Raw genomic sequence first — 19,169 nt, 5'->3', positions numbered from 1 at the left:
ATTAGCAATTTAAGCTTTGCATTTGTATTAGAACTATGTCCTGGAGGCCATCTATCAATCATATTATCTAATGTGATATTAAAGTCACCGCCCAAGAGTATATGTGCATTAGGAAATTTGGCTAACCAATGAACAATTCTCTCTTCTATCCTATCTAAAAGAGCATCATTTTCTACCTTTAAATTATATCCATAAATGTTTATGACAATGAAATTAGAAGTATGAGTTTGAACAACATGACAAACATAATGTCCATTACTATCGAAGTCTGAATAAGGAAGTTTTCCAGCGAATAAGTTCTTGAGTGTACAAACACCCGCAGAACGTTGAGAAGCATGAGAACAAAAAATGTCATTTCCCCACTGAGATTTCCAAAAAGGCACATCCTCCGAGATGCTGTGAGTTTCCTGAAGAAAACATAAATCTGTTTTGTGTTGTTTGGCAAATAAAAAAATGGCTTTCCGTTTTAAATTGTTCCTAAGACCCCTGGCATTGAGTGAAATTAAAGATAAAGACATCAGAATACAAAATTAAAATAAAATAGCAAAAATAAAAAAATAAAATTCAATTGAACAATTTTTGAATTGTTTTTTAAAGTAAAGCTCAGACAACTGCTAAGCGTGATGAGAACAAAAGCACCACATCAACTATAGTTATGTAGGAAACGGATATTCGAAAATATGAACATTATGAAAATATGGTCCTGGTCAAAAATGACCTTTTGCAAAAAGTACCAATATTAAATTGAACTTAAGTAGGTGTAGTATCTTGGAGTAACCACTAGGTGTCATTGTAATATAAGTGTTGTGTTTGATCTGGGAGACAGACATGTGATATGCTGGCGGCCTGGTGTGTGTATGGGCAAACACACCAAGTAAAGCATTGACTCAACTTTATGAATGTAGTTGTCTACTTTATGCAGTGTAAAGATACTACATTTTTGGCGACAAGGATAGGATTGTGACAACCAGAAAAAAAAAAAAGAAGCCTGGGACGACAACATATGGAGGATTAACCATGGCTACAGGAACTATTGGCTCACTAGCGGCATTTGATGCACAAGCTCAAACATGGGAAGAGTATTCTGAAGTACTGGAGCAATTTTTCGTGGCTAATGGAATTGAAGATGAGGGTAAGCAAAGAGCTATTCTCATAAGTGTTGTGGGACCACAAACTTACAGTGTGATGCGAAATATTCTGAGTCCAACAAAGCCAAGTGAAAAGACTTTTCAGCAACTGGTAACACTGCTAAAAAATCATTTCAACCCTCAGCCAAGTGAGATTGTACAGCGATTTAGATTTGATTCAAGGATGAAGAAGCCGACAGAGACTGTGACAGAATATGTAGCAGAGTTACGTCGTTTGGCACAAGATTGTAATTATGGAGCAACTTTGGATCAAATGCTGCGGGATCGACTTGTTTGTGGCATAGATGATGATCGGATTCAGAGAAGGCTGCTCTCAGAAGCAAATCTGACGTTTGAGACTGCTTTTAAAATTGCAGTAGCCAATGAAGCGGCAAGTAAAAATGTGCTCGACTTACAAAGTAAATCCAGCGTACAGGCATGTAACAGCGTCATGTATAAAGAGAGGAAACCTGATCGCTGGAAAAAGGGAGAAATGAGTGAACAAAAAGAATTAAGAGAATGTTACAGATGCTGTGGGACAAACCATAAAGCAAATGATTGCAGATTTAAGAAGGACAAATGTTATGTGTGTGAAAAAATAGGTCATATCGCCAGGGCCTGTCGTAACAAAAGTAAACAGAGTGGACCCACAATAACTGGAAGAAGTGGAAAAGGGGTGCGGCCGCATCGAGCATTCAATGTAAGTGACAATAATGACAGTGATGAATTTGAAGAAACATTCACGTTGGCATGTGTACAAACTGATGCACTGAAGAAAGTAAAACCCCTTACTGTTGAGTTAATTGTTAATGGCCGACTGATAAACTTTGAAATCGATACTGGATGTAGTGTCAGTCTTATGAGTGAGGAAATGTACAAGGTCATCTGGAAAGATTCTGAAGCTCCCAAACTGAGACTTACAAAAATCAAGTTGAGAACGTATACAGGAGAGCCATTGGGAATAGTGGGTGTGACTGATGTAGAAGTAAAATACCAGCAGCAAGAAAAGATAATGCCACTTGTTATAGTGAAGGGAACAGGGCCTTGCTTACTAGGCCGATCCTGGCTTGAAGAGCTTCAAATGCAATGGAGTGAGATAAAGCTGGTGCAGTCGGAGATGACGTTGCAACAGGTGCTATTCCAGCATGCGGAAGTTTTCAAGGAGGAGCTGGGGACATTAAGGGGTGCTACTGCCACTCTTCATGTGCCGACTGATGCCACACCCAGGTTTTTTAGACCTAGATCTGTGCCATTTGCCCTGAAAACAAAGGTGGAGGAGGAGATTAATCGACTGCTGCGGGACAAAATCATCTCACCTGTGAAGTACTCAGAGTGGGCAGCTCCTGTTGTTCCTATCCTGAAACCAGATGGCAGTGTAAGATTATGTGGTGATTACAAACTCACAGTTAACAGAGCCTCAAAATTGGAACAGTATCCCATACCAAGGGTGGAGGATCTTTTTGCTCGGTTGGAGGGAGGAAAACAGTTCACAAAACTGGATATGAGTCACGCATACCAACAAATCATCATGGATGAAAACTCCAAGAAATACTTGACAGTGAATACACAAAAAGGGTTATTCACATATAATCGTTTACCCTTTGGAGTTGCTTCTGCTCCTGCTATCTTTCAGAGAACAATGGAGGGATTGTTGCAAGGTATTCAAGGAGTAGTTGTTTATCTTGATGATATATTGGTGACTGGCGTAAATCAAGAAAGTCACTTGAAGACACTGGATGAAGTGCTGGCGAGATTGAAAGAAGCTGGTCTGCGATTGAAACGGGGAAAATGCATGTTCCTGGCAGATGAGGTGGAATATTTAGGCCACAGAGTAGATGCCCAGGGTTTACATCCGATGGCAATTAAAGTGAAAGCTATAGAAGAAGCACCAGAACCAAGTAATGTTGCAGAACTCAAAGCATATCTGGGCTTGCTCAATTATTATAATAAGTTCCTTCCCAACCTGGCAACGCTGCTAGCTCCTCTACATCTGCTGCTGAGAAAAGAGGTTCCGTGGATGTGGAAAAAGCCACAACAAGAAGCTTTCAAAGACTCTAAATCCCTGCTAAAATCAGCCGAGGTGCTAGTTCATTATTCCTCAGATTCTGAACTGGTTCTGGCTTGTGACGCCTCTCCCTATGGGGTGGGTGCAGTGCTCTCGCAGCGTAGAAAAGGAGAGAGTATGGAGAAACCCCTTGGGTTCATGTCAAGAACACTCACGTCTGCAGAGAAGCGTTATTCACAGTTGGACAAAGAAGGCTTAGCTGTGATTTTTGGCATCCAAAGATTTCATAAGTACTTGTATGGTCGGGCATTTACTATTTGCACTGATCATAAGCCCTTGATCCATTTGTTCAATGAAACGAAGGCAGTTCCTCAAATGGGATCACCCAGAGTGCAAAGGTGGGCTGTAATGTTACAAGCATATCAATATAATATTGTGTACAAGCCAGGGAAGTACCATCAAAATGCTGATGCTCTAAGTAGACTCCCAGCGCCAGGCGAGGGAGAACCTGATGATACTAATGATCAGGTACTGATGATGGACTTAATGGATGACTCACCTGTAAGTGCAGCACAAATTCGGAAATGGACGTCTCACGACATAACACTCTCCGTGGTACATGAGTACATATTAAAGGGCTGGCCTGAGAAAGTAGAGCCTCAAGTGTTACCATACCATCATAGGAGAGATGCTTTGAGTGTCAAAGATGGATGTGTGACTTGGGGAGCGAGAATCATAATTCCCTCACAAGGTCGAGCGGCTATATTAAAGCAATTACATCAGACTCATACTGGTATGTCAAGAATGAAGGGATTGGCCCGATCCTATATGTGGTGGCCTGGTATGGATCAGGATGTAGAGAGGGTGGTCCAGAATTGTGAAGTATGTCAGCGTTTCCGAAAGGCACCTGCTCAAGCTCCTCTGCACCCGTGGGAATGGCCGAGCTCACCCTGGGAAAGACTTCATGTAGATTATGCAGGGCCCTTCTTAGAAAGAATGTTCCTCATTCTGGTAGATTCTCATTCTAAGTGGATGGAAGTTTATCCTGTCACACATGCCACATCCCGAATTACAATTGAGAAACTGAGAATGTGTTTCAGTACCCATGGATTACCCAAAATGTTAGTGTCTGACAACGGGACATGTTTTACCAGTAATGAATTTGAAATGTTCATGAAAAACAATGGCATTCATCATGTAACGTCAGCTCCTTACCATCCTTCTTCAAACGGCCTAGCTGAGCGAGCTGTTCAAACTTTCAAGGAGGGGATGAAAAAGATGAAAGGTGACACTGTGGAGACAAGAGTTGCAAGATTCTTGTTTAATTATAGAATCACTCCTCATGCAACATCAGGGTTGTCACCTGCTCAAATGCTAATGTCAAGGAAGTTGAGATCCACATTCGACTTACTCATTCCCGATATGAAGTCCAAAATTCTAAAAAAACAGCAGAAACAAAAAGAAAGCCATGACAAAAGCTGCAAACTTAGAAGTTTTGAAGTGGGAGATTCAGTGTACGTGAGGAATTATGGTGGTGGAACCAAATGGATTCCTGCAGTAGTGGAATGTTGTACAGGACCTCTTTCATACAAGACTGTGCTAGGGCATGGACTAACTGTGAAAAGACATGTGGACCAAATAAGAAAACGCTGTACAGACGAGATGCTTGAGACTGCACTACCCACTGAAACTGAACAGGATGGTGACACTTCTACATTGTCTAGCGAGGATGTGGCTAATGCACCTGCTGATGTGACTAATGCATCTGCTGAACAGGAGAGGGCTTCGCTTGAAGGAGGACCGTCGATAGAAGTGACTGTAGTAGAAAAAGAGACTAACCAACCTATACACCTGAGAAGGTCGGCAAGAGAGAGACGTGCTCCTGCTTACTTGAAAGACTATGTTACATAAGTTAAGTCAATAACTAAGATAGTTGTTGAGTTTAAAAAAAAAAAAAAAAAAAAATCTAGAATGTGGGTAATATTGTTTCATTTTGTAAGTAATTTATTGTAATTATTATTGGTGCTTAACTTAAGAAGGAGGGGATGTAGTATCTTGGAGTAACCACTAGGTGTCATTGTAATATAAGTGTTGTGTTTGATCTGGGAGACAGACATGTGATATGCTGGCGGCCTGGTGTGTGTATGGGCAAACACACCAAGTAAAGCATTGACTCAACTTTATGAATGTAGTTGTCTACTTTATGCAGTGTAAAGATACTACAGTAGGCAAAAACAAGTAGCAAGGGGAAAAAAGTGGCGAGGAGAACATTTTCCTTTTCTTTAACCAAGGAAGCATGTAGCTAAACAAGACACCTTATCTCAAAATTGAGAGAATTCAACCTGGCGGAAAGATCTCTTTTTTCTCCACGAAGGCCCGACCGGCTACAAAGTAGGCAATCTTTCCTGCTTTCCGTGCCTCGTTGACTAACGGCCACAATTTCATTCTACTATCTCTGTCGGCCTTGCAAAGATCCTCTCTGAAACGAAGACCATTTTCCCGTAGATAAACGGAGCTTTTGGCTGCTGCCCACACTGCTGCTCTGTGTATACGCGAAGAGAACTGGATGATTACACCGCGGGCAGAATTTACTCTCTTTACTCCAACACGATGCACAGTGTCGATCACATCTGCCAGACGGTCAGCTTGATCCGGCAGTAACTTCTGACAAATGCAAACCACTTCTCTTCTTACATTTTTCTCGTCGACATTTTCTGACAGACCGTGCAATTTCAAATTCCAACGTCTGGAATATCGCTCCAACTCAGTGACGCGCGATTCCAATGCGCCGATCCGATTACTCTCTTTCAACAGTGATGATTCAACTTGGGAAACTTTGGTCTTCACCTCGTTCACATCATCACACACGGAGTTGATCTTTTCTTTAAGATCGGCAATTTGAGAAGTGTTAACCGCAACCATCGATTCCAACTTATCAGACCGTGTGTTGATGAGCTCAGAGAGTTTAGAAATGATGTCGTCAGCGGACTCACCCCGGCCTTTCTTCGAAGGAGGCTTCACAGGAGTCTCAGGGAGCAAGGGGAAATCGGCTTCTGACATCACCGAAAATTCCATTTTCTCACCAGGAGGATCACAGTAATCGTGGCAACTGTCGACAAGGACGTTGTGAGCAGGAGCAGAGCAGGTTGACGACGCCTCCGTGTCAACCACTACTAGTTCTTTCTTCTTTGTCGCAAAGTTTTTCCTTTTTTTATCAGTTGACATTTTCCTCACACATGCACGTCCGAGTAGTACTTAACAACGAAATAGGTCCCAAACTAAAATAAAAAAGTCCGTCTTATTACTTAAAATAAACTTTGTTGATGAGCGCTGTTTCAACACATTCTGAAAGGTTATCCCATAATGATTTCTACTGTGAGTGACGACCAAAAGTTGCAAGCAAGATGGCCTGCGTATCTGGGCGGTCCAGGGTGTATCTACGTATAAATATCTATGGCGCAGCTCCTCTCCTGTGACTGTGACTCATCCGGGTACTTCAACTGAAGGCCTTTATCTGATGAATATTAATCGCGTCTTGCTACTGTTGCTTGGGAACCATAGTTGGGATGGTTGGAAACCTAAAACTTAAAGTAGGCCTAATTAATATTCAATCAAGAAGACCCTGATCGGAACACCGGAACGCAGCCCAAGACCCAAACCTTCGCTCGCAATTCCGACGTGTACGTCAGCATACGTCACATATCTATGATGCAGCTATTTCTTTTTCTTTTTACAGTCAATTATTGGGTAACCTTTTACACTTAACATAATTAATTATTATGAACCAAGTCTTTTGCAGAGGATCATTGTTTGATTGGCTGCGTTATGGCACATTGTGGGTGGGATTATAATTTAAGTAATAATTAAGTAGTTCATTCTTAGTAATTTTAGTAAGTTTGTTAAAATTATTTAATGCATTGCGAACTAACATGAACAAACAGTAACAATTATATTTTTCACTAAATATCAAAGGTTAACAAAAAGCTTTCAAAAATAATCGTGTTCATTGGTGGTTCAGCAAGTTAATACATTTACTAATGTTAACAAATGGGACCTTCTTGTAAATTGTTACAAAAACAATAATACTAGACAAGTGACTGTTTTCAATTATTATTAGTAGTAGCTACTTTGGTGAGTTACCCATTATTCACTGATGACGAGTGAGATGTTCTTTTAATAGGAGGAGAGGTGTTGTTAAGAGTTGGGCATAATGCCATTCAGAAGTTTTTTAATTGTAAGAAGTCAGTAGCATTAATTAGGTTAAAATATTAGATTGTATGGGTTTGAAATCATAAAAATTATGGATCAGGGGGCGGAGATTGTTTTTATTCTTGCTGAAGAGGCAGGATGCTTAGAATTGCAATGGCATACATCCAAAAAAACTATCCAGGAGAGACCAGTAAAAAACTTATTGTGAAATGATATTCAAAATGTTTGTAATTGATGGCTGGGGTTATTTTGTCACAGGTTAGCACAATGTAAGAGACCAATAATCCTTTATGGATTGGTCACCTGAACTGTCTGTAAAGTTTTGCCCACCGTCTGCTGTGAATCTTTGAAAAACCCTGAAACAGACTGAAGTCCATGGTGTCATAAAGCAAGTGATGGTGACCTCTGGTGTTGATCAGATGGAACTGATGCTATGGTATCGTTGTGTCATATCCATGTTCACACCAGCTCTTCTGTAAAGGATGACCCGCAGAGAGTAACGGGAGGTGTTTTCAACAGGCCATCAGAGAGAAGCCCTTGCTCATGATCCTCATCGCATTCAACATTATAGTGCCATGACACATTATGTAGGATGGTTGAATGTCAACAAAGAAACACACATGCCATTTAAAATGTCTGAAACATCTTGCTGCTGTATTCTCATGACAGTACAGACGTCTGCTAAACACACCTTCAGATAAATGTTGCAATACATTAGTTCATTTGAAACTCTCTGCACATCTCTGTTGATCATGATCATTGACGATCCAAAAACAAGCAATTCTCACATTTATTAAAAATTCATATATTAAGTACAACAAACATGAAAAAAAAAACCATTGAGAGTACATTTGAAAATGTACATCAAAACAGTTTGGTAAAGTATTCATTATGATTACAAATGAATTTTTTATTCCTGTTTTTTAAGGTCCATATTTTCTTATTATTATCAGAGATCAAGCAGGCATTGACTTCATGGGTGCACTGCATCATGGGAACAGTACCTCTCTAAAAATGTGACAATATCTTGATACCAACGAAGTCTCCGAACTTAGGTATCCAACCAGCAACCGACAACCAAACCGGTTCTCCGGTTTATTACTAAACACAACTTTATCAAAAAGTAAAGTCTTTCATAGACAAGTCTATGTAAATATTAGCAATCATTAAGGATTTGGGTGTATCTCTTCCATATAAACACTGTCTTTTATATTTCATCCATGATTAGCTCTGTAGGTAATGCGTCCAGGTGGTGTCAGCCGTGACCAGTGTGTGTTGTATTTTCCAGCATCTCCTCATAAAGCCAGCTCTCAGTGAAGTTTCCTGACTGCTCCATTAGCTCAAACAGGCGCTTGTACTCATCAGGGTAGACGTCGCCTGTCATCGTGTTGTCAATGAAGCAGAGCTTTGAATTGAGCTCTGATCCACTGCCAGGACTCCATGAGCTTCGGAAGACAGCGGACCAAAGGTGTGAATACATACAACCAATCGTATACGTTTGTTCATTCACATATTCTAGTTTATATACAAATAGAGGTAATAAACTTACTTGATTTGTTCAATCAATCTGCGTCTTCTTTTAGCAAGGCATTGTTTCACCATCAAAACTAGAGTGCTGCCATTCAAGGGAGTTAGGTGAGAGTTAAACAAGTCCTCACGTGGGGTTATCCGCACCAAACACAGGTTATCACTCTGGGAAGTCTGTGGGGGGAAATAAGGGCCACATTTTTTCATTCAAAAAAATTAATACTGGCTTAACTTTTGTAGAGGACATCAACCTCTTTATTCAAGAAATTGGACTTGCAGCCAGTGCTATTTCTCTAATATCTATAATGGTTTTTGTTGTTGTTGTTGTTTTTTAGAGAAATTACTACTTTTATTTAGCGATTATACATAAAATTGACAGTAAAACATTTGTTACATAAGCCTGCCTGTGATTTGTCAGAGGTGTGGTGTGGCGCTTCACATCCTAGGAGGCCACTTTTTCTCATGGAAATTATGTCACAGAGAATTTTTTTTTTTTTTTTTAGTTGTTTATGTAGAATCGTGGGAGAATTGTGATCTCTTCTTTAAACAAAAAATAAATAAATGTGATCAATTCATCAATTTGTGTCAATTTATCCAGAATGGTGCAGGTCTAATACATAGTACTATCATTACAGACTAAAAGTACATAATGTTTCTGAGCTCATATTAAGATAGAAGACATTACCTGCAATTCATTAAGTGAGTGATACATCTGAGATTATTCAGTGAGAAAATTAGCTGTATTTTGTTCAGACCAATGACTTGTATGATCATTTCAGACTGATTCAAGAACCACAAATAAAATCCTAAACAAATTGGACAGTGGGATTTGATGATGATGACAGGGTGCCTCTCCTGAATCACCAATACAATATAAGCAAGATGAAGAATCCTAGAGTGATATTACTTGTATGAAAATACTTACAGTGATCTTTGATGTGGACTTTTTATTACTCCTGCTTATAGTCAGAAAGGACGACAATGGCTCCTGGTAATGAGGATAAAGCAGAAATACAGTACAAACACATTAATTGATAAATTATTCCCAGAAAAAGGAAACGACACATAAATAATAATAAAATGTCTCACCTCATGTAGTAACTCAATATCACAGGCCATCTGCCAGAGAACACTGTAAGCTAGGTAGTTCTTATAATCTCTTGGACGGGCCACTAGTTTCTGTCAGAGAAAATAATCATATTTCATATTTCAAATTTCCAACTCCAAGGGGTAGTTCACCCAAAAATAAATTGTCATTTATTCACACTCGTACCATCCCAACATGTAAAAATGCTTAGTAAAAAAAATCAAATCTTACATACATAACCGGATGTGACTGGTCAAATTACTGAATAACTGTTTGAAATATTGAAAGACCCTTGTTTGTCCAGCTGCATTTCTGCTGTTTCTTAAGTGCCATCTACTGTCAGAGAATTAATGAGCATTTTCAATCAGCACATCTCAGGTTATTTATGTCCGGATGCCTTTTTAACACAGTGAACACACAATTTTGTAAATTTAACCAGCTGATTACCAATACCAAATGCATTCATGGTACCGAATTTAAACATCTGGTGGCATAAATTGCTTGGCTTCATTACTGTCATTAGTTGTTGCCAAACATCTCCAACACTTGTCATCTTGTCAAGCTATTGAGTGTTTAATTTGCACACTCTTTTTGCAGGAATTTGCCTTTGCACTGTGACGTACTACATAAAAAAACAACCCTTTAAACTTTGTACATGTGAACTCACCATGTATTCACTCTTTCTGAAGAACATGATCAACTCCACACGTCCGTAGCGGTAAACAGAACGGCGCTCAAACAGGTTGTAAATCAGCTTCCACATTATGCTCCTCTCATTCCTGTGAGAGAAGATCCCCACAATCTTCACCGGGACATCTGTTTCACAAATGGGAAGTCAGAAAAAGCATTAAAAAAAGTCTTGCTTAAAAAGTTGACTCATTGCTGCGCTATTGGTGCCTTTCTTTCTTTTTGGCCACAAACATGGCCACTGAATGTTTGGGACACTAACCTGCTGACCAGGGTACCTCAGGGATGGCTAGGTCAGAGAAGAGCTTCTCCGAGTACATGACGGGTGGCTTCATGCTGCCGTGGCCGATGGGATCCAGTTTGAAGAAGTCACAATGAACCAAATCCAGCTGTCCTTCCAGTTTGCTCTCCAGGTCCTTTAAGACCAAGGGTTATTTTAGGGGTATGTGATATGAAGATATTAAAAAAAAAAAAAAAAAATCTTTCTCATCTGGAGAAAACCAGATGCATGTCAATATACTGGATTTGTGCAAAATAGTCAACAGCAGCATAATATACCTGCTATTGTTGTTAAAGGGATACTCCACTTTTTTGGAAATTGGCTCATTTTACCACTCCCCCAGAGTTAAACAGTTGAATTTAACCGTTTTCGAATCCATTCAGCCGATTTTTTTGATATTTAGAAGAATATCAGTAACCAGGCAGTTTCTGGTCTCATTGACTTCCATAGGAGGAAAAAAAATATACTATGGAAGTCAATGAGGCCAGAAACTGTCTGGTTACTAATATTCTTCTAAAAATAAAAAAAAAAATCGTCTGAATACATTCGAAAACAGTAAAACTCAACTGTTTAACTCTGGGGGAGTGGTAAAATAAGCCTATTTTTTTAAAAAAAGTGGAGTATCCCTTTAATATGAATCAAACCACAAAAGAAATAAGATAAATCTCTCACTACTTTTGACAGAATAACATTTATAGCTTTAATAAGAATTGATGTATATATTTTTAATTAATAAGTAAAAAAAATATGCAGTTTTATTTTTTCATTTGACTTTCTTGAATGCTGCCATCTTACAGACCTACTTTTCCTAAAAAAATAATCATTTTATTTGTATCTTTCTTGAAATCCTTCCCCCTATGGTTTGTATATTTTAATAACTAAGATAAAATAAAGAAATTTAATAAAATAAGCTGAAAATTCAGCTATGCATCAAAGGAATAATTTCCCTTTTAAATTATAATAATATTTCATTTTACGTTACCCCCCCCCCCCCCCCCATATTTTTGATCATGTAAATGCAGCCATGGTGAGACTTCTTTTGAATGGTGGTGTATGTTTTATAAATTTATTTTCAACAAAACTCCCTAACTTGGGAAATAAGCCTTTTTAACAATTCTTTTAAAAAGTAAACATAACAGACTGCGATTCAGTAAGTGAGTGATACAGATAAAATATTGAAATAAAAATAAGGTGAAAAGATTTTAGTCATATCCCTCACCTCATCCTATTTTCTTTTATGTTTTATTATTGTTCCCTTGTAAGGCTTTATTGCTTTTAAATAGGGAAATTAGTTTAGCAGTACTTCAGTAACTTGCAAAAAAGCCTTAAAAACCAACATGAAAAAGAATCGTGATACAATCGTGGATCGTCGTGATCCTGCATGAAACAACTGTGATATGATATTTCTGCCATATAGCCCACCCCCATGTTATTTATTAGAAAATGGGTCCAGTAAAATCTGACAGTGAGTAGAATGAGATAAGCTCATTTCAGATGAATACCTTCAGCTCAGAAAGGAAGTTTGCATCACTTTCCAACGCAACAACTCTTTGAGCCCCACTGTTCAGCAAAGCACGAGTCAATACACCAGGACCTGCGGACAGAGACAACCCCCACATGAATGCGTCTATAAAAAAATACTGATGCCATTCAATTAGCAGTTGACAGACACACACACCTGGGTTGCACTCAAATATAACAGCTTTCCCATCCTCGATATCTCCGGCGAGGTGGTCGGTCACGATTCTTGCGAGGGAAGGGTCTACGATGAACTGTCTCAGGTGTTTACAGGCTAGGGCTTTCTGCGTGTTCTCATCCACATCGCCCAAATCTAACGGGTCGTACCGGCAGAGGGGCCGAAACTGACCATGCAGTGGCACGGCGACAGCGGAGAGGTTCCTCTGAACGCCTCCTGAGGATAGAGTAATGAGCTCTGGTTTGCCCACCTGAGCCGGGGTCTTCCTTGTGCCGGGGGAGAATGAGTCTGGAGAGCAAGTTCTCGCAGATGTGGACAAAGTCCTGTGTTTAGTCCAAGGCAAAGCGCAGGGAGATGTAGATCTTGATGTTCCACAGAGAGTTCTTAAAGTCAGGACAAAAAACTTACATCCTCCACACACCGCCATGATGACCAACAAGCCTGAAATCATAGAATATAGAGTAAAATTTCAAATCCAAACCTGAACACTTTTATGTAACTATAACTTTTCAGTACTTACTGCATTCATGACATACTGTACTGGGCTAAAACGCAGTACTATTAACCATAACAGATTATATATTTCATAGCTGAACTTAATAAGAAAATTGTTATTTAAAAAACCCTGATATTTTCAGTGTTCAAATAAGCCTTGACATAAATTATAACCATGGCCATTAAACATTGGCTATATCTGAATATAATAATTATGTTTAGTTCTATAACAATATTTAAGTAGCTTTTATAAACATACCTTAGGGGAAAAAAACAATATTGGTGTGCATCTTGAGACAAAAACAATGGCACTGACATATTACATGACCATTACATTAGGCTTTTGCAGCAAACGTCCTCGTTAACTAACGTTATCTGTCTCTCCTGCACATGCAGATTGATGGTTATAAATTTTAAGACAATTCTGACCCAAACTAACCTCAAGTGACGGGGTTCTTGTCCACAGGATCTACATTAAAGAATCGTTACCCAAACTGCGCAACACACGCGCCGTGACATTGAGCCCCGCGTGCTGTTGACCCGATGCTTTCGCAATTCTATTGGCGAGGCGAATGACGTACGTCATGTCGCCGCGACGTCCCAACATATATAATGCTAATCATAAGTGCGTCAGATTTGCGCATTCAAAAATTTGTTAATATTTTTGTATGTGCAGTAAGCATTAGTCTCAATATATTTAAAAAAAATAATAAAATAAATAAATAAACAAAGAAATGAAAATAAAATTATATGTTTTGTAGTGAAATATATATTTTTGAGTTTCAGATTTTTTTTTTTAATAACCTGCGCAGTGCTGTGTCAAGTTGACTGTCATGAATACAAACAGGGCAGTCATAATGTGTATGTACCGAATGTAGACACATGGACGCTCAGTCCGGATGATATTTTTATGATGGCTGTGAATATAGAGCGGTTTGTCAGTGAGGGTAAAGGAAATGGTGTGCGTGCTCTGCTTAGCATAAAACCCGGCGAAGTGATCTATTCATGCGAGCCGTTTGCATTCTGCATAGCCAAAGATTTCTTAAAAACCACCTGCCAAAGTTGTTTTAAGAGGTAAGAACACAATTTTCGAACATGTAACTTAGCTCTGTGTTTTTTTGGACATGGTACGCAATGCCATAAAATTATTTTGGAGTACCATGTATGTAAATATCAATACCATAGTACACGCTCTACCATGCATGCATTGCATCAGTATTCAGTAACGTTACTCTTTCGTAAGGGTAAACGCTTTTAGCAACAGTATGTCTTTATTCTCCATGTTCTGCCATGTGATAATGTTTTCATGAATATGAAATAAAGAGTTTGCGAAATGCCAATACAAGTGTAAAGCTTGACATTTCTGAGTTTGACCTCCAGGTGGCGCTGCTGCTCTTTCTCTGATGTTGCTGCACCTTGAGTTAATTTACATGGACTGTTGTTTTTTGTCCTTTTGTTGGTCAACTAAATGAGAGCGAAATGACGCTGTTTTCATACCTAGGATAAAATAATATATAGCATAAAGACTTTGAAGTCCTTCCCTTGCATAAGAAAATTAGCCCTTATGTAATGTGCACAAACTAAGTTTACTTTTGGCGACGGTAATTTTAGCAAATTTCGACTCTCAATTAATTGACAGGATCAATTGATTTTCACTGCGTATCCAATGGATAAATAATTTTTAGTAGTTATTTATTTATTATTATTTAAATACTAGTTTGGTTTTCAATATATAATATTTTATGCTGCTTTTGAGGTTACTTTTTTTCTTGTGCAGCTGCAACAGTGTGAAGTTTACAGTGACTATGTTCAGAATGTCAATAGGCCTTTATTACACTATTTTCTGTATGCATAGATTTTACATTGAATAATTTGCTTGATTTGAACTTTCATTTCATTTTGATGGTGCAGAATTTATATCCGGACATAATACATTAATTAATTTTATATTACAAATATTTTAACAATTTCAACTATCATACGTTGGTTGGATAACACTTTAGTTTAGGATCCAGTTCTCACTATTAACTAGTTACTTATTAGCATACATATTACTATGATATTGCCTCATATTTATAGGCAATAGCCTACTTATAACACACATATTAATGCACTATACATGACCGTATCCTTTAACTTTACTAACTATGAAATTTACTGGCATTTACTGAGGCAAAAGTCGTGGTTAATAGTAAGAATTGACCCCTAAGTTTTTATGGATTTGACTCATTAGTTTTTAGAATATCAAGAGCTTGGTTGTAAATAAGATTTGAATCAAAATTATGGATTTGTTATTGCATAATACAAACAGTTTGTTTTTAGTACTATTTAGTTTATACTGCACAATATGGAGTAAAACCAAGTATTCTATTCTGAACATAGCCTCTTTATCTCTTTTTTTAGGTGACATAGATGAGTGCACTGCATCTGCATTGTATAACATGGCCTAGAACGGATATATGATTAGTGAAGTTCACAGAAACCAATCAGCACCGAGTCAGAACTAATTTACCAGTTTACTCAAGTTGCACCAGCAGAACAGCCAAGCATTAATCTGCTCCAAATACACACCGAATTCAAATTATATAAGCCTCGCTTTCCTATGTTGTGCATCAGAAAAACAGAAGTTTGTTCTGGAGAGTGCAGCTGTCGAGAGCTGCTTTCATCACCTTCCCAAAGATCACTGTCAGAAGTCATTTTGTTGAAGGTTTCTTGTGATCCATTCATCATTTCTATTCATTTTAGAAACATACTGTATTTTCATTTTTCCGAGGTGTGATATTCCCCTCGCCGAGTGTGTAGGATGAGGCTGTAATGAGATTTCTAGCAGATGTGCTGTGATTTAATTCACACCAGCTTTACATGCCTGATCATCTCTGACACTTTATTAGAATCAATCTATAAAACTCTCAATGCTGACAAATGCTCATGGATGGTGTGTGTCTAAATCAGTATTTCAGAAGAGAGTGCCTAAATGTTCATATTTTCTGTATTCTACTATGAGCTGAGTGAAATTTAGTTTTTGTACAGAATTATTACTCGGCTCTCTGGAATCCTTTTTGCTTTGTAAGTTTCTTTGGCGAAATGCATAAACGTTATATAATGTATGGTTACTGGGTGTTCTGCATGGTTGCTATAGGTTTTATGTATAGAGTATTAGAGTCCAATAGAGTCCAAGACTATATTAGGGCCCTGTGATTTCCACAATGCGGAAAATGCAGACGAAATTGCAGAGTCAGAAAAATGGAATTTACTGAATTACTCGGAATGTCACGGAATTTGGAAAATTGTAGACGACTAAAAGTCAAAAGTAGGGCTGTACACTAACCCTCCAACGCGATCTCATGAGGATACGTATTTGCAGCCTGGTCTCATTGTTAATACGTAGGTATTTTACGTTTTTTGCAAAGATAGAAAACGTACTTTTCAGTACGTTTGGATAGGTGCTGAAACGTATAATATAGACGTATCTGCAACATTTAAACGTAACATTATTACGTTTTTACAGCTACAAAACGTAAACTATTTACGTATATTCTATATCATAAAGATATCTGTATAATTTCCCTTTTTATCATTTTATACATAAATGTAAAATCCCGTAACCCTAATCCCAAACCTAAACATACCCATTTTATACTTAATATAAAAAAGGATAAAACGTAACGGACAGTGTTGGGAAAGGGTAGTTTTATTAACAATATAACATTAAAATATATTTTGAGCCACCAATCCTACCCCTAAACCTAACGTTACCCATAACAATTCCTTAAAACTACGTAACAAACTACAATTATTAAGAAAAACATAACTAACAGACAAGTATAATCACAATAATTTATTTATTGCAAAAATGTCGAAAACCGATACCAAAAGCCGTTCACATGATGAAGCGTTGCAGTCGCAGTCTTCTCTCTGTCTCTGGCAGTATTGTAATAGTTTTGTATGAAGTACAGAGCAGAAATTAAATAATGAAAATGTTAATCCGGCTTCGGTTCGCGCTTCTCCATTTCAAAATTCAAATGAACTAAACTAACCAACCGGCACAGTCCTTCATGTCGCAAACTGTGACGAAGCAGGGAAGAGCCAATGAACGTTTGATATCACTGGCGTAAAACATGACGTATCGCTTCTCAAGGGCGCAATTTTTGAATTTGAATTCATCAGCGCGGGGTTTGACGTGTACGGTCGCTGCTGAGAATGGAGAGATCACGACTGGATAAGAGGCTGAATTAGGAGTTGTTTCTTACAAACAACTATGGATTCTAAAGATTTGGATTACATCAAACTAATCAAATTGATGTCTTTTGTGATTTTTTTGTTGTGTTTTATAGGAGAAAACGCTTTATGTGTCTCAAGGTAAATAAACTATTACAAAATGGTTGAACGAGTAGCTAACGTTAAAGACTGTATTTTTAAGGTTTTATAGTGTATTGTTTAACAACATGCAGGCGAAACGAGCAAAATGTTCATATTTATGAGTATTATATCAAGAAATGCGACTGAAAACTTCATTAATAAGACAGTGGAATGCAACAGGGTCAAAACATAATGCTGCTACGATATTAATATGCATAAATTGTGATACGTACAATGTGTACGTCGGTGGATTTGTTCATACGTAAATAAATTACGTTTTTGTGCCGTCAATACGTAAATATTTTACGTTTTAGTACTGTAAATACGTCAGTATTATACGTTTCTGCGCATATAAAACGTAATTATATATACGTATGATAGAACGACACTTTACGTATAAATACATACGTATTCTCATGAGATCACGTTGGTATTTGTACGTAAAGTGTCGTTCTATCATACGTATATATAATTACGTTTTATATGCGGAGAAACGTATAATACTGACGTATTTACAGTACTAAAAAGTAAAATATTAACGTATTGACAGCACAAAAACGTAAATTATTTACGTATGAACAAATCCACCGACGTACACATTTGTACGTATCACTATTTATGCATATTGATACCGTAGCATTATGTTTTGACTCTATTGCATTCCACTGTCTTATTAATGAAGTTTTCAGTCGCATTTATTGATAAAATACTCATAAATATTAACATTTTGCTTGTTTCGCCTGCATGGTGCTAAACAATACACTATAGGCCTACAATCTTAAAAATACATTCTTTAATGTTACTCGTTTAACCGTTTTGTAATATAGTTTATTTACCTTGAGACACATAAAGCGTTTTCTCCTATAAAACACTACAAAAATTCACAAAAGACATCAATTTTATTAGTTTGATGTAATCCAAATCTTTAGAATCCATAGTTGTTTGCAAGAAACAACTCCTAATAAGTCAGCCTTGCGTGATCTTCGTCTCCATTCTGCAAGTGTTTACAGAGTGTTATTTGGATTTTCAATACATTGCATTTTAAAATAAACTTTTCAAAGTAAAGCAGTTGCAAATGTTGTACAAAATACTCATAGCCTACTCATCTTTGCACCAATAAAATGACACTGACAATTTGTTTTAATACCAAATTGCAAATTTTCCTTACTATCTCGTGGTTTCGGGAAACGCGATGTCCCGAACTTTATGCATGATGGGATTTGCATGGCTTTGAATACCGCTCTGATGCGGTATTCAATATAGTGTGTGTTAATGTACATTCAGGGCACAGTTTTTTTTAGACATGGGACAGTCTTGCACACTTCCTGTCGCATGCACGCTCTCAATGGCCAAGATCGCAAGTGTGGGTACTGTATTTGGAAAGGCCCAGAATCTCGCTGGAAGTAGTCATCGGGGTCATACTTTTTTCTCACTCTTTTTTGAATACTGTGAATTCGGACATACTTCATTTGTGACATATTGTTTTTCACCTACTAGGCTTATGATTTCAGATGCGCCGCAAAAATGTGATGCCTTCTTTATCGCTATGTTTGCTAATCTAGACAGTATCATTCGTCACAAGCAAATGCGCACCATGCTCAGAGTGGAATAGATGCGATTATAGTGTTTAGTTTATTGCGTTTTAAATCAGTATATGCACTTATGATAATTTCTTATGATCATGAGCTTAAAGGAGT

The 19,169-nt window shown here is 37.8% G+C and overlaps 2 protein-coding genes across 2 annotated transcripts in view; one reads left to right on the top strand and one right to left on the bottom strand.

Moving 5' to 3' along the window:
* Positions 1-8,113: 8,113 nt before the first annotated feature.
* tfb2m (transcription factor B2, mitochondrial) lies at positions 8,114-13,709 on the bottom strand. Its single transcript, XM_039673362.2, has 9 exons — positions 13,553-13,709; positions 12,601-13,059; positions 12,425-12,516; positions 10,905-11,058; positions 10,623-10,771; positions 9,958-10,047; positions 9,794-9,856; positions 8,891-9,042; positions 8,114-8,786 (listed from the first exon to the last, which is right to left on the bottom strand). Exons 2-9 carry the CDS (start codon positions 13,043-13,045, stop codon positions 8,597-8,599), a joined length of 1,335 nt encoding a protein of 444 aa, XP_039529296.1. The 5' UTR covers positions 13,046-13,059; positions 13,553-13,709; the 3' UTR covers positions 8,114-8,596.
* A 254-nt stretch (positions 13,710-13,963) lies between these two features.
* smyd3 (SET and MYND domain containing 3) overlaps positions 13,964-19,169 on the top strand; it is a 175,520-nt gene continuing 170,314 nt past the window's right edge. Inside the window, exon 1 of the mRNA XM_039673371.2 lies at positions 13,964-14,187. Within this exon, the coding sequence (XP_039529305.2) occupies positions 14,024-14,187 (164 nt within the window). The 5' untranslated portion in view covers positions 13,964-14,023. The remainder of the gene's footprint in view (positions 14,188-19,169) is intronic.

This window comes from Pimephales promelas, chromosome 15 (assembly GCF_988280905.1).
Source record: "Pimephales promelas chromosome 15, fPimPro1.hap1.1, whole genome shotgun sequence".
Taxonomy (NCBI): Eukaryota; Metazoa; Chordata; class Actinopteri; order Cypriniformes; family Leuciscidae; genus Pimephales; species Pimephales promelas.
Note: the sequence above shows the minus strand (reverse complement) of the source record. Positions and strands in the feature narration are given on the sequence as shown.

Coding starts and splice junctions, on each gene's coding strand:
- tfb2m (XM_039673362.2), bottom strand. CDS start 13,045: ATGGCGGTGTGTGGAGGATGTAAGTTTTTTGTCCTGACTTTAAGAACT. Junction 10,048..10,622: donor TCAGAAAGAGTGAATACATG/GTGAGTTCACAT, acceptor TTTCTCTGACAG/AAACTAGTGGCCCGTCCAAG. Junction 9,043..9,793: donor AGTCCACATCAAAGATCACT/GTAAGTATTTTC, acceptor TTCCCCCCACAG/ACTTCCCAGAGTGATAACCT.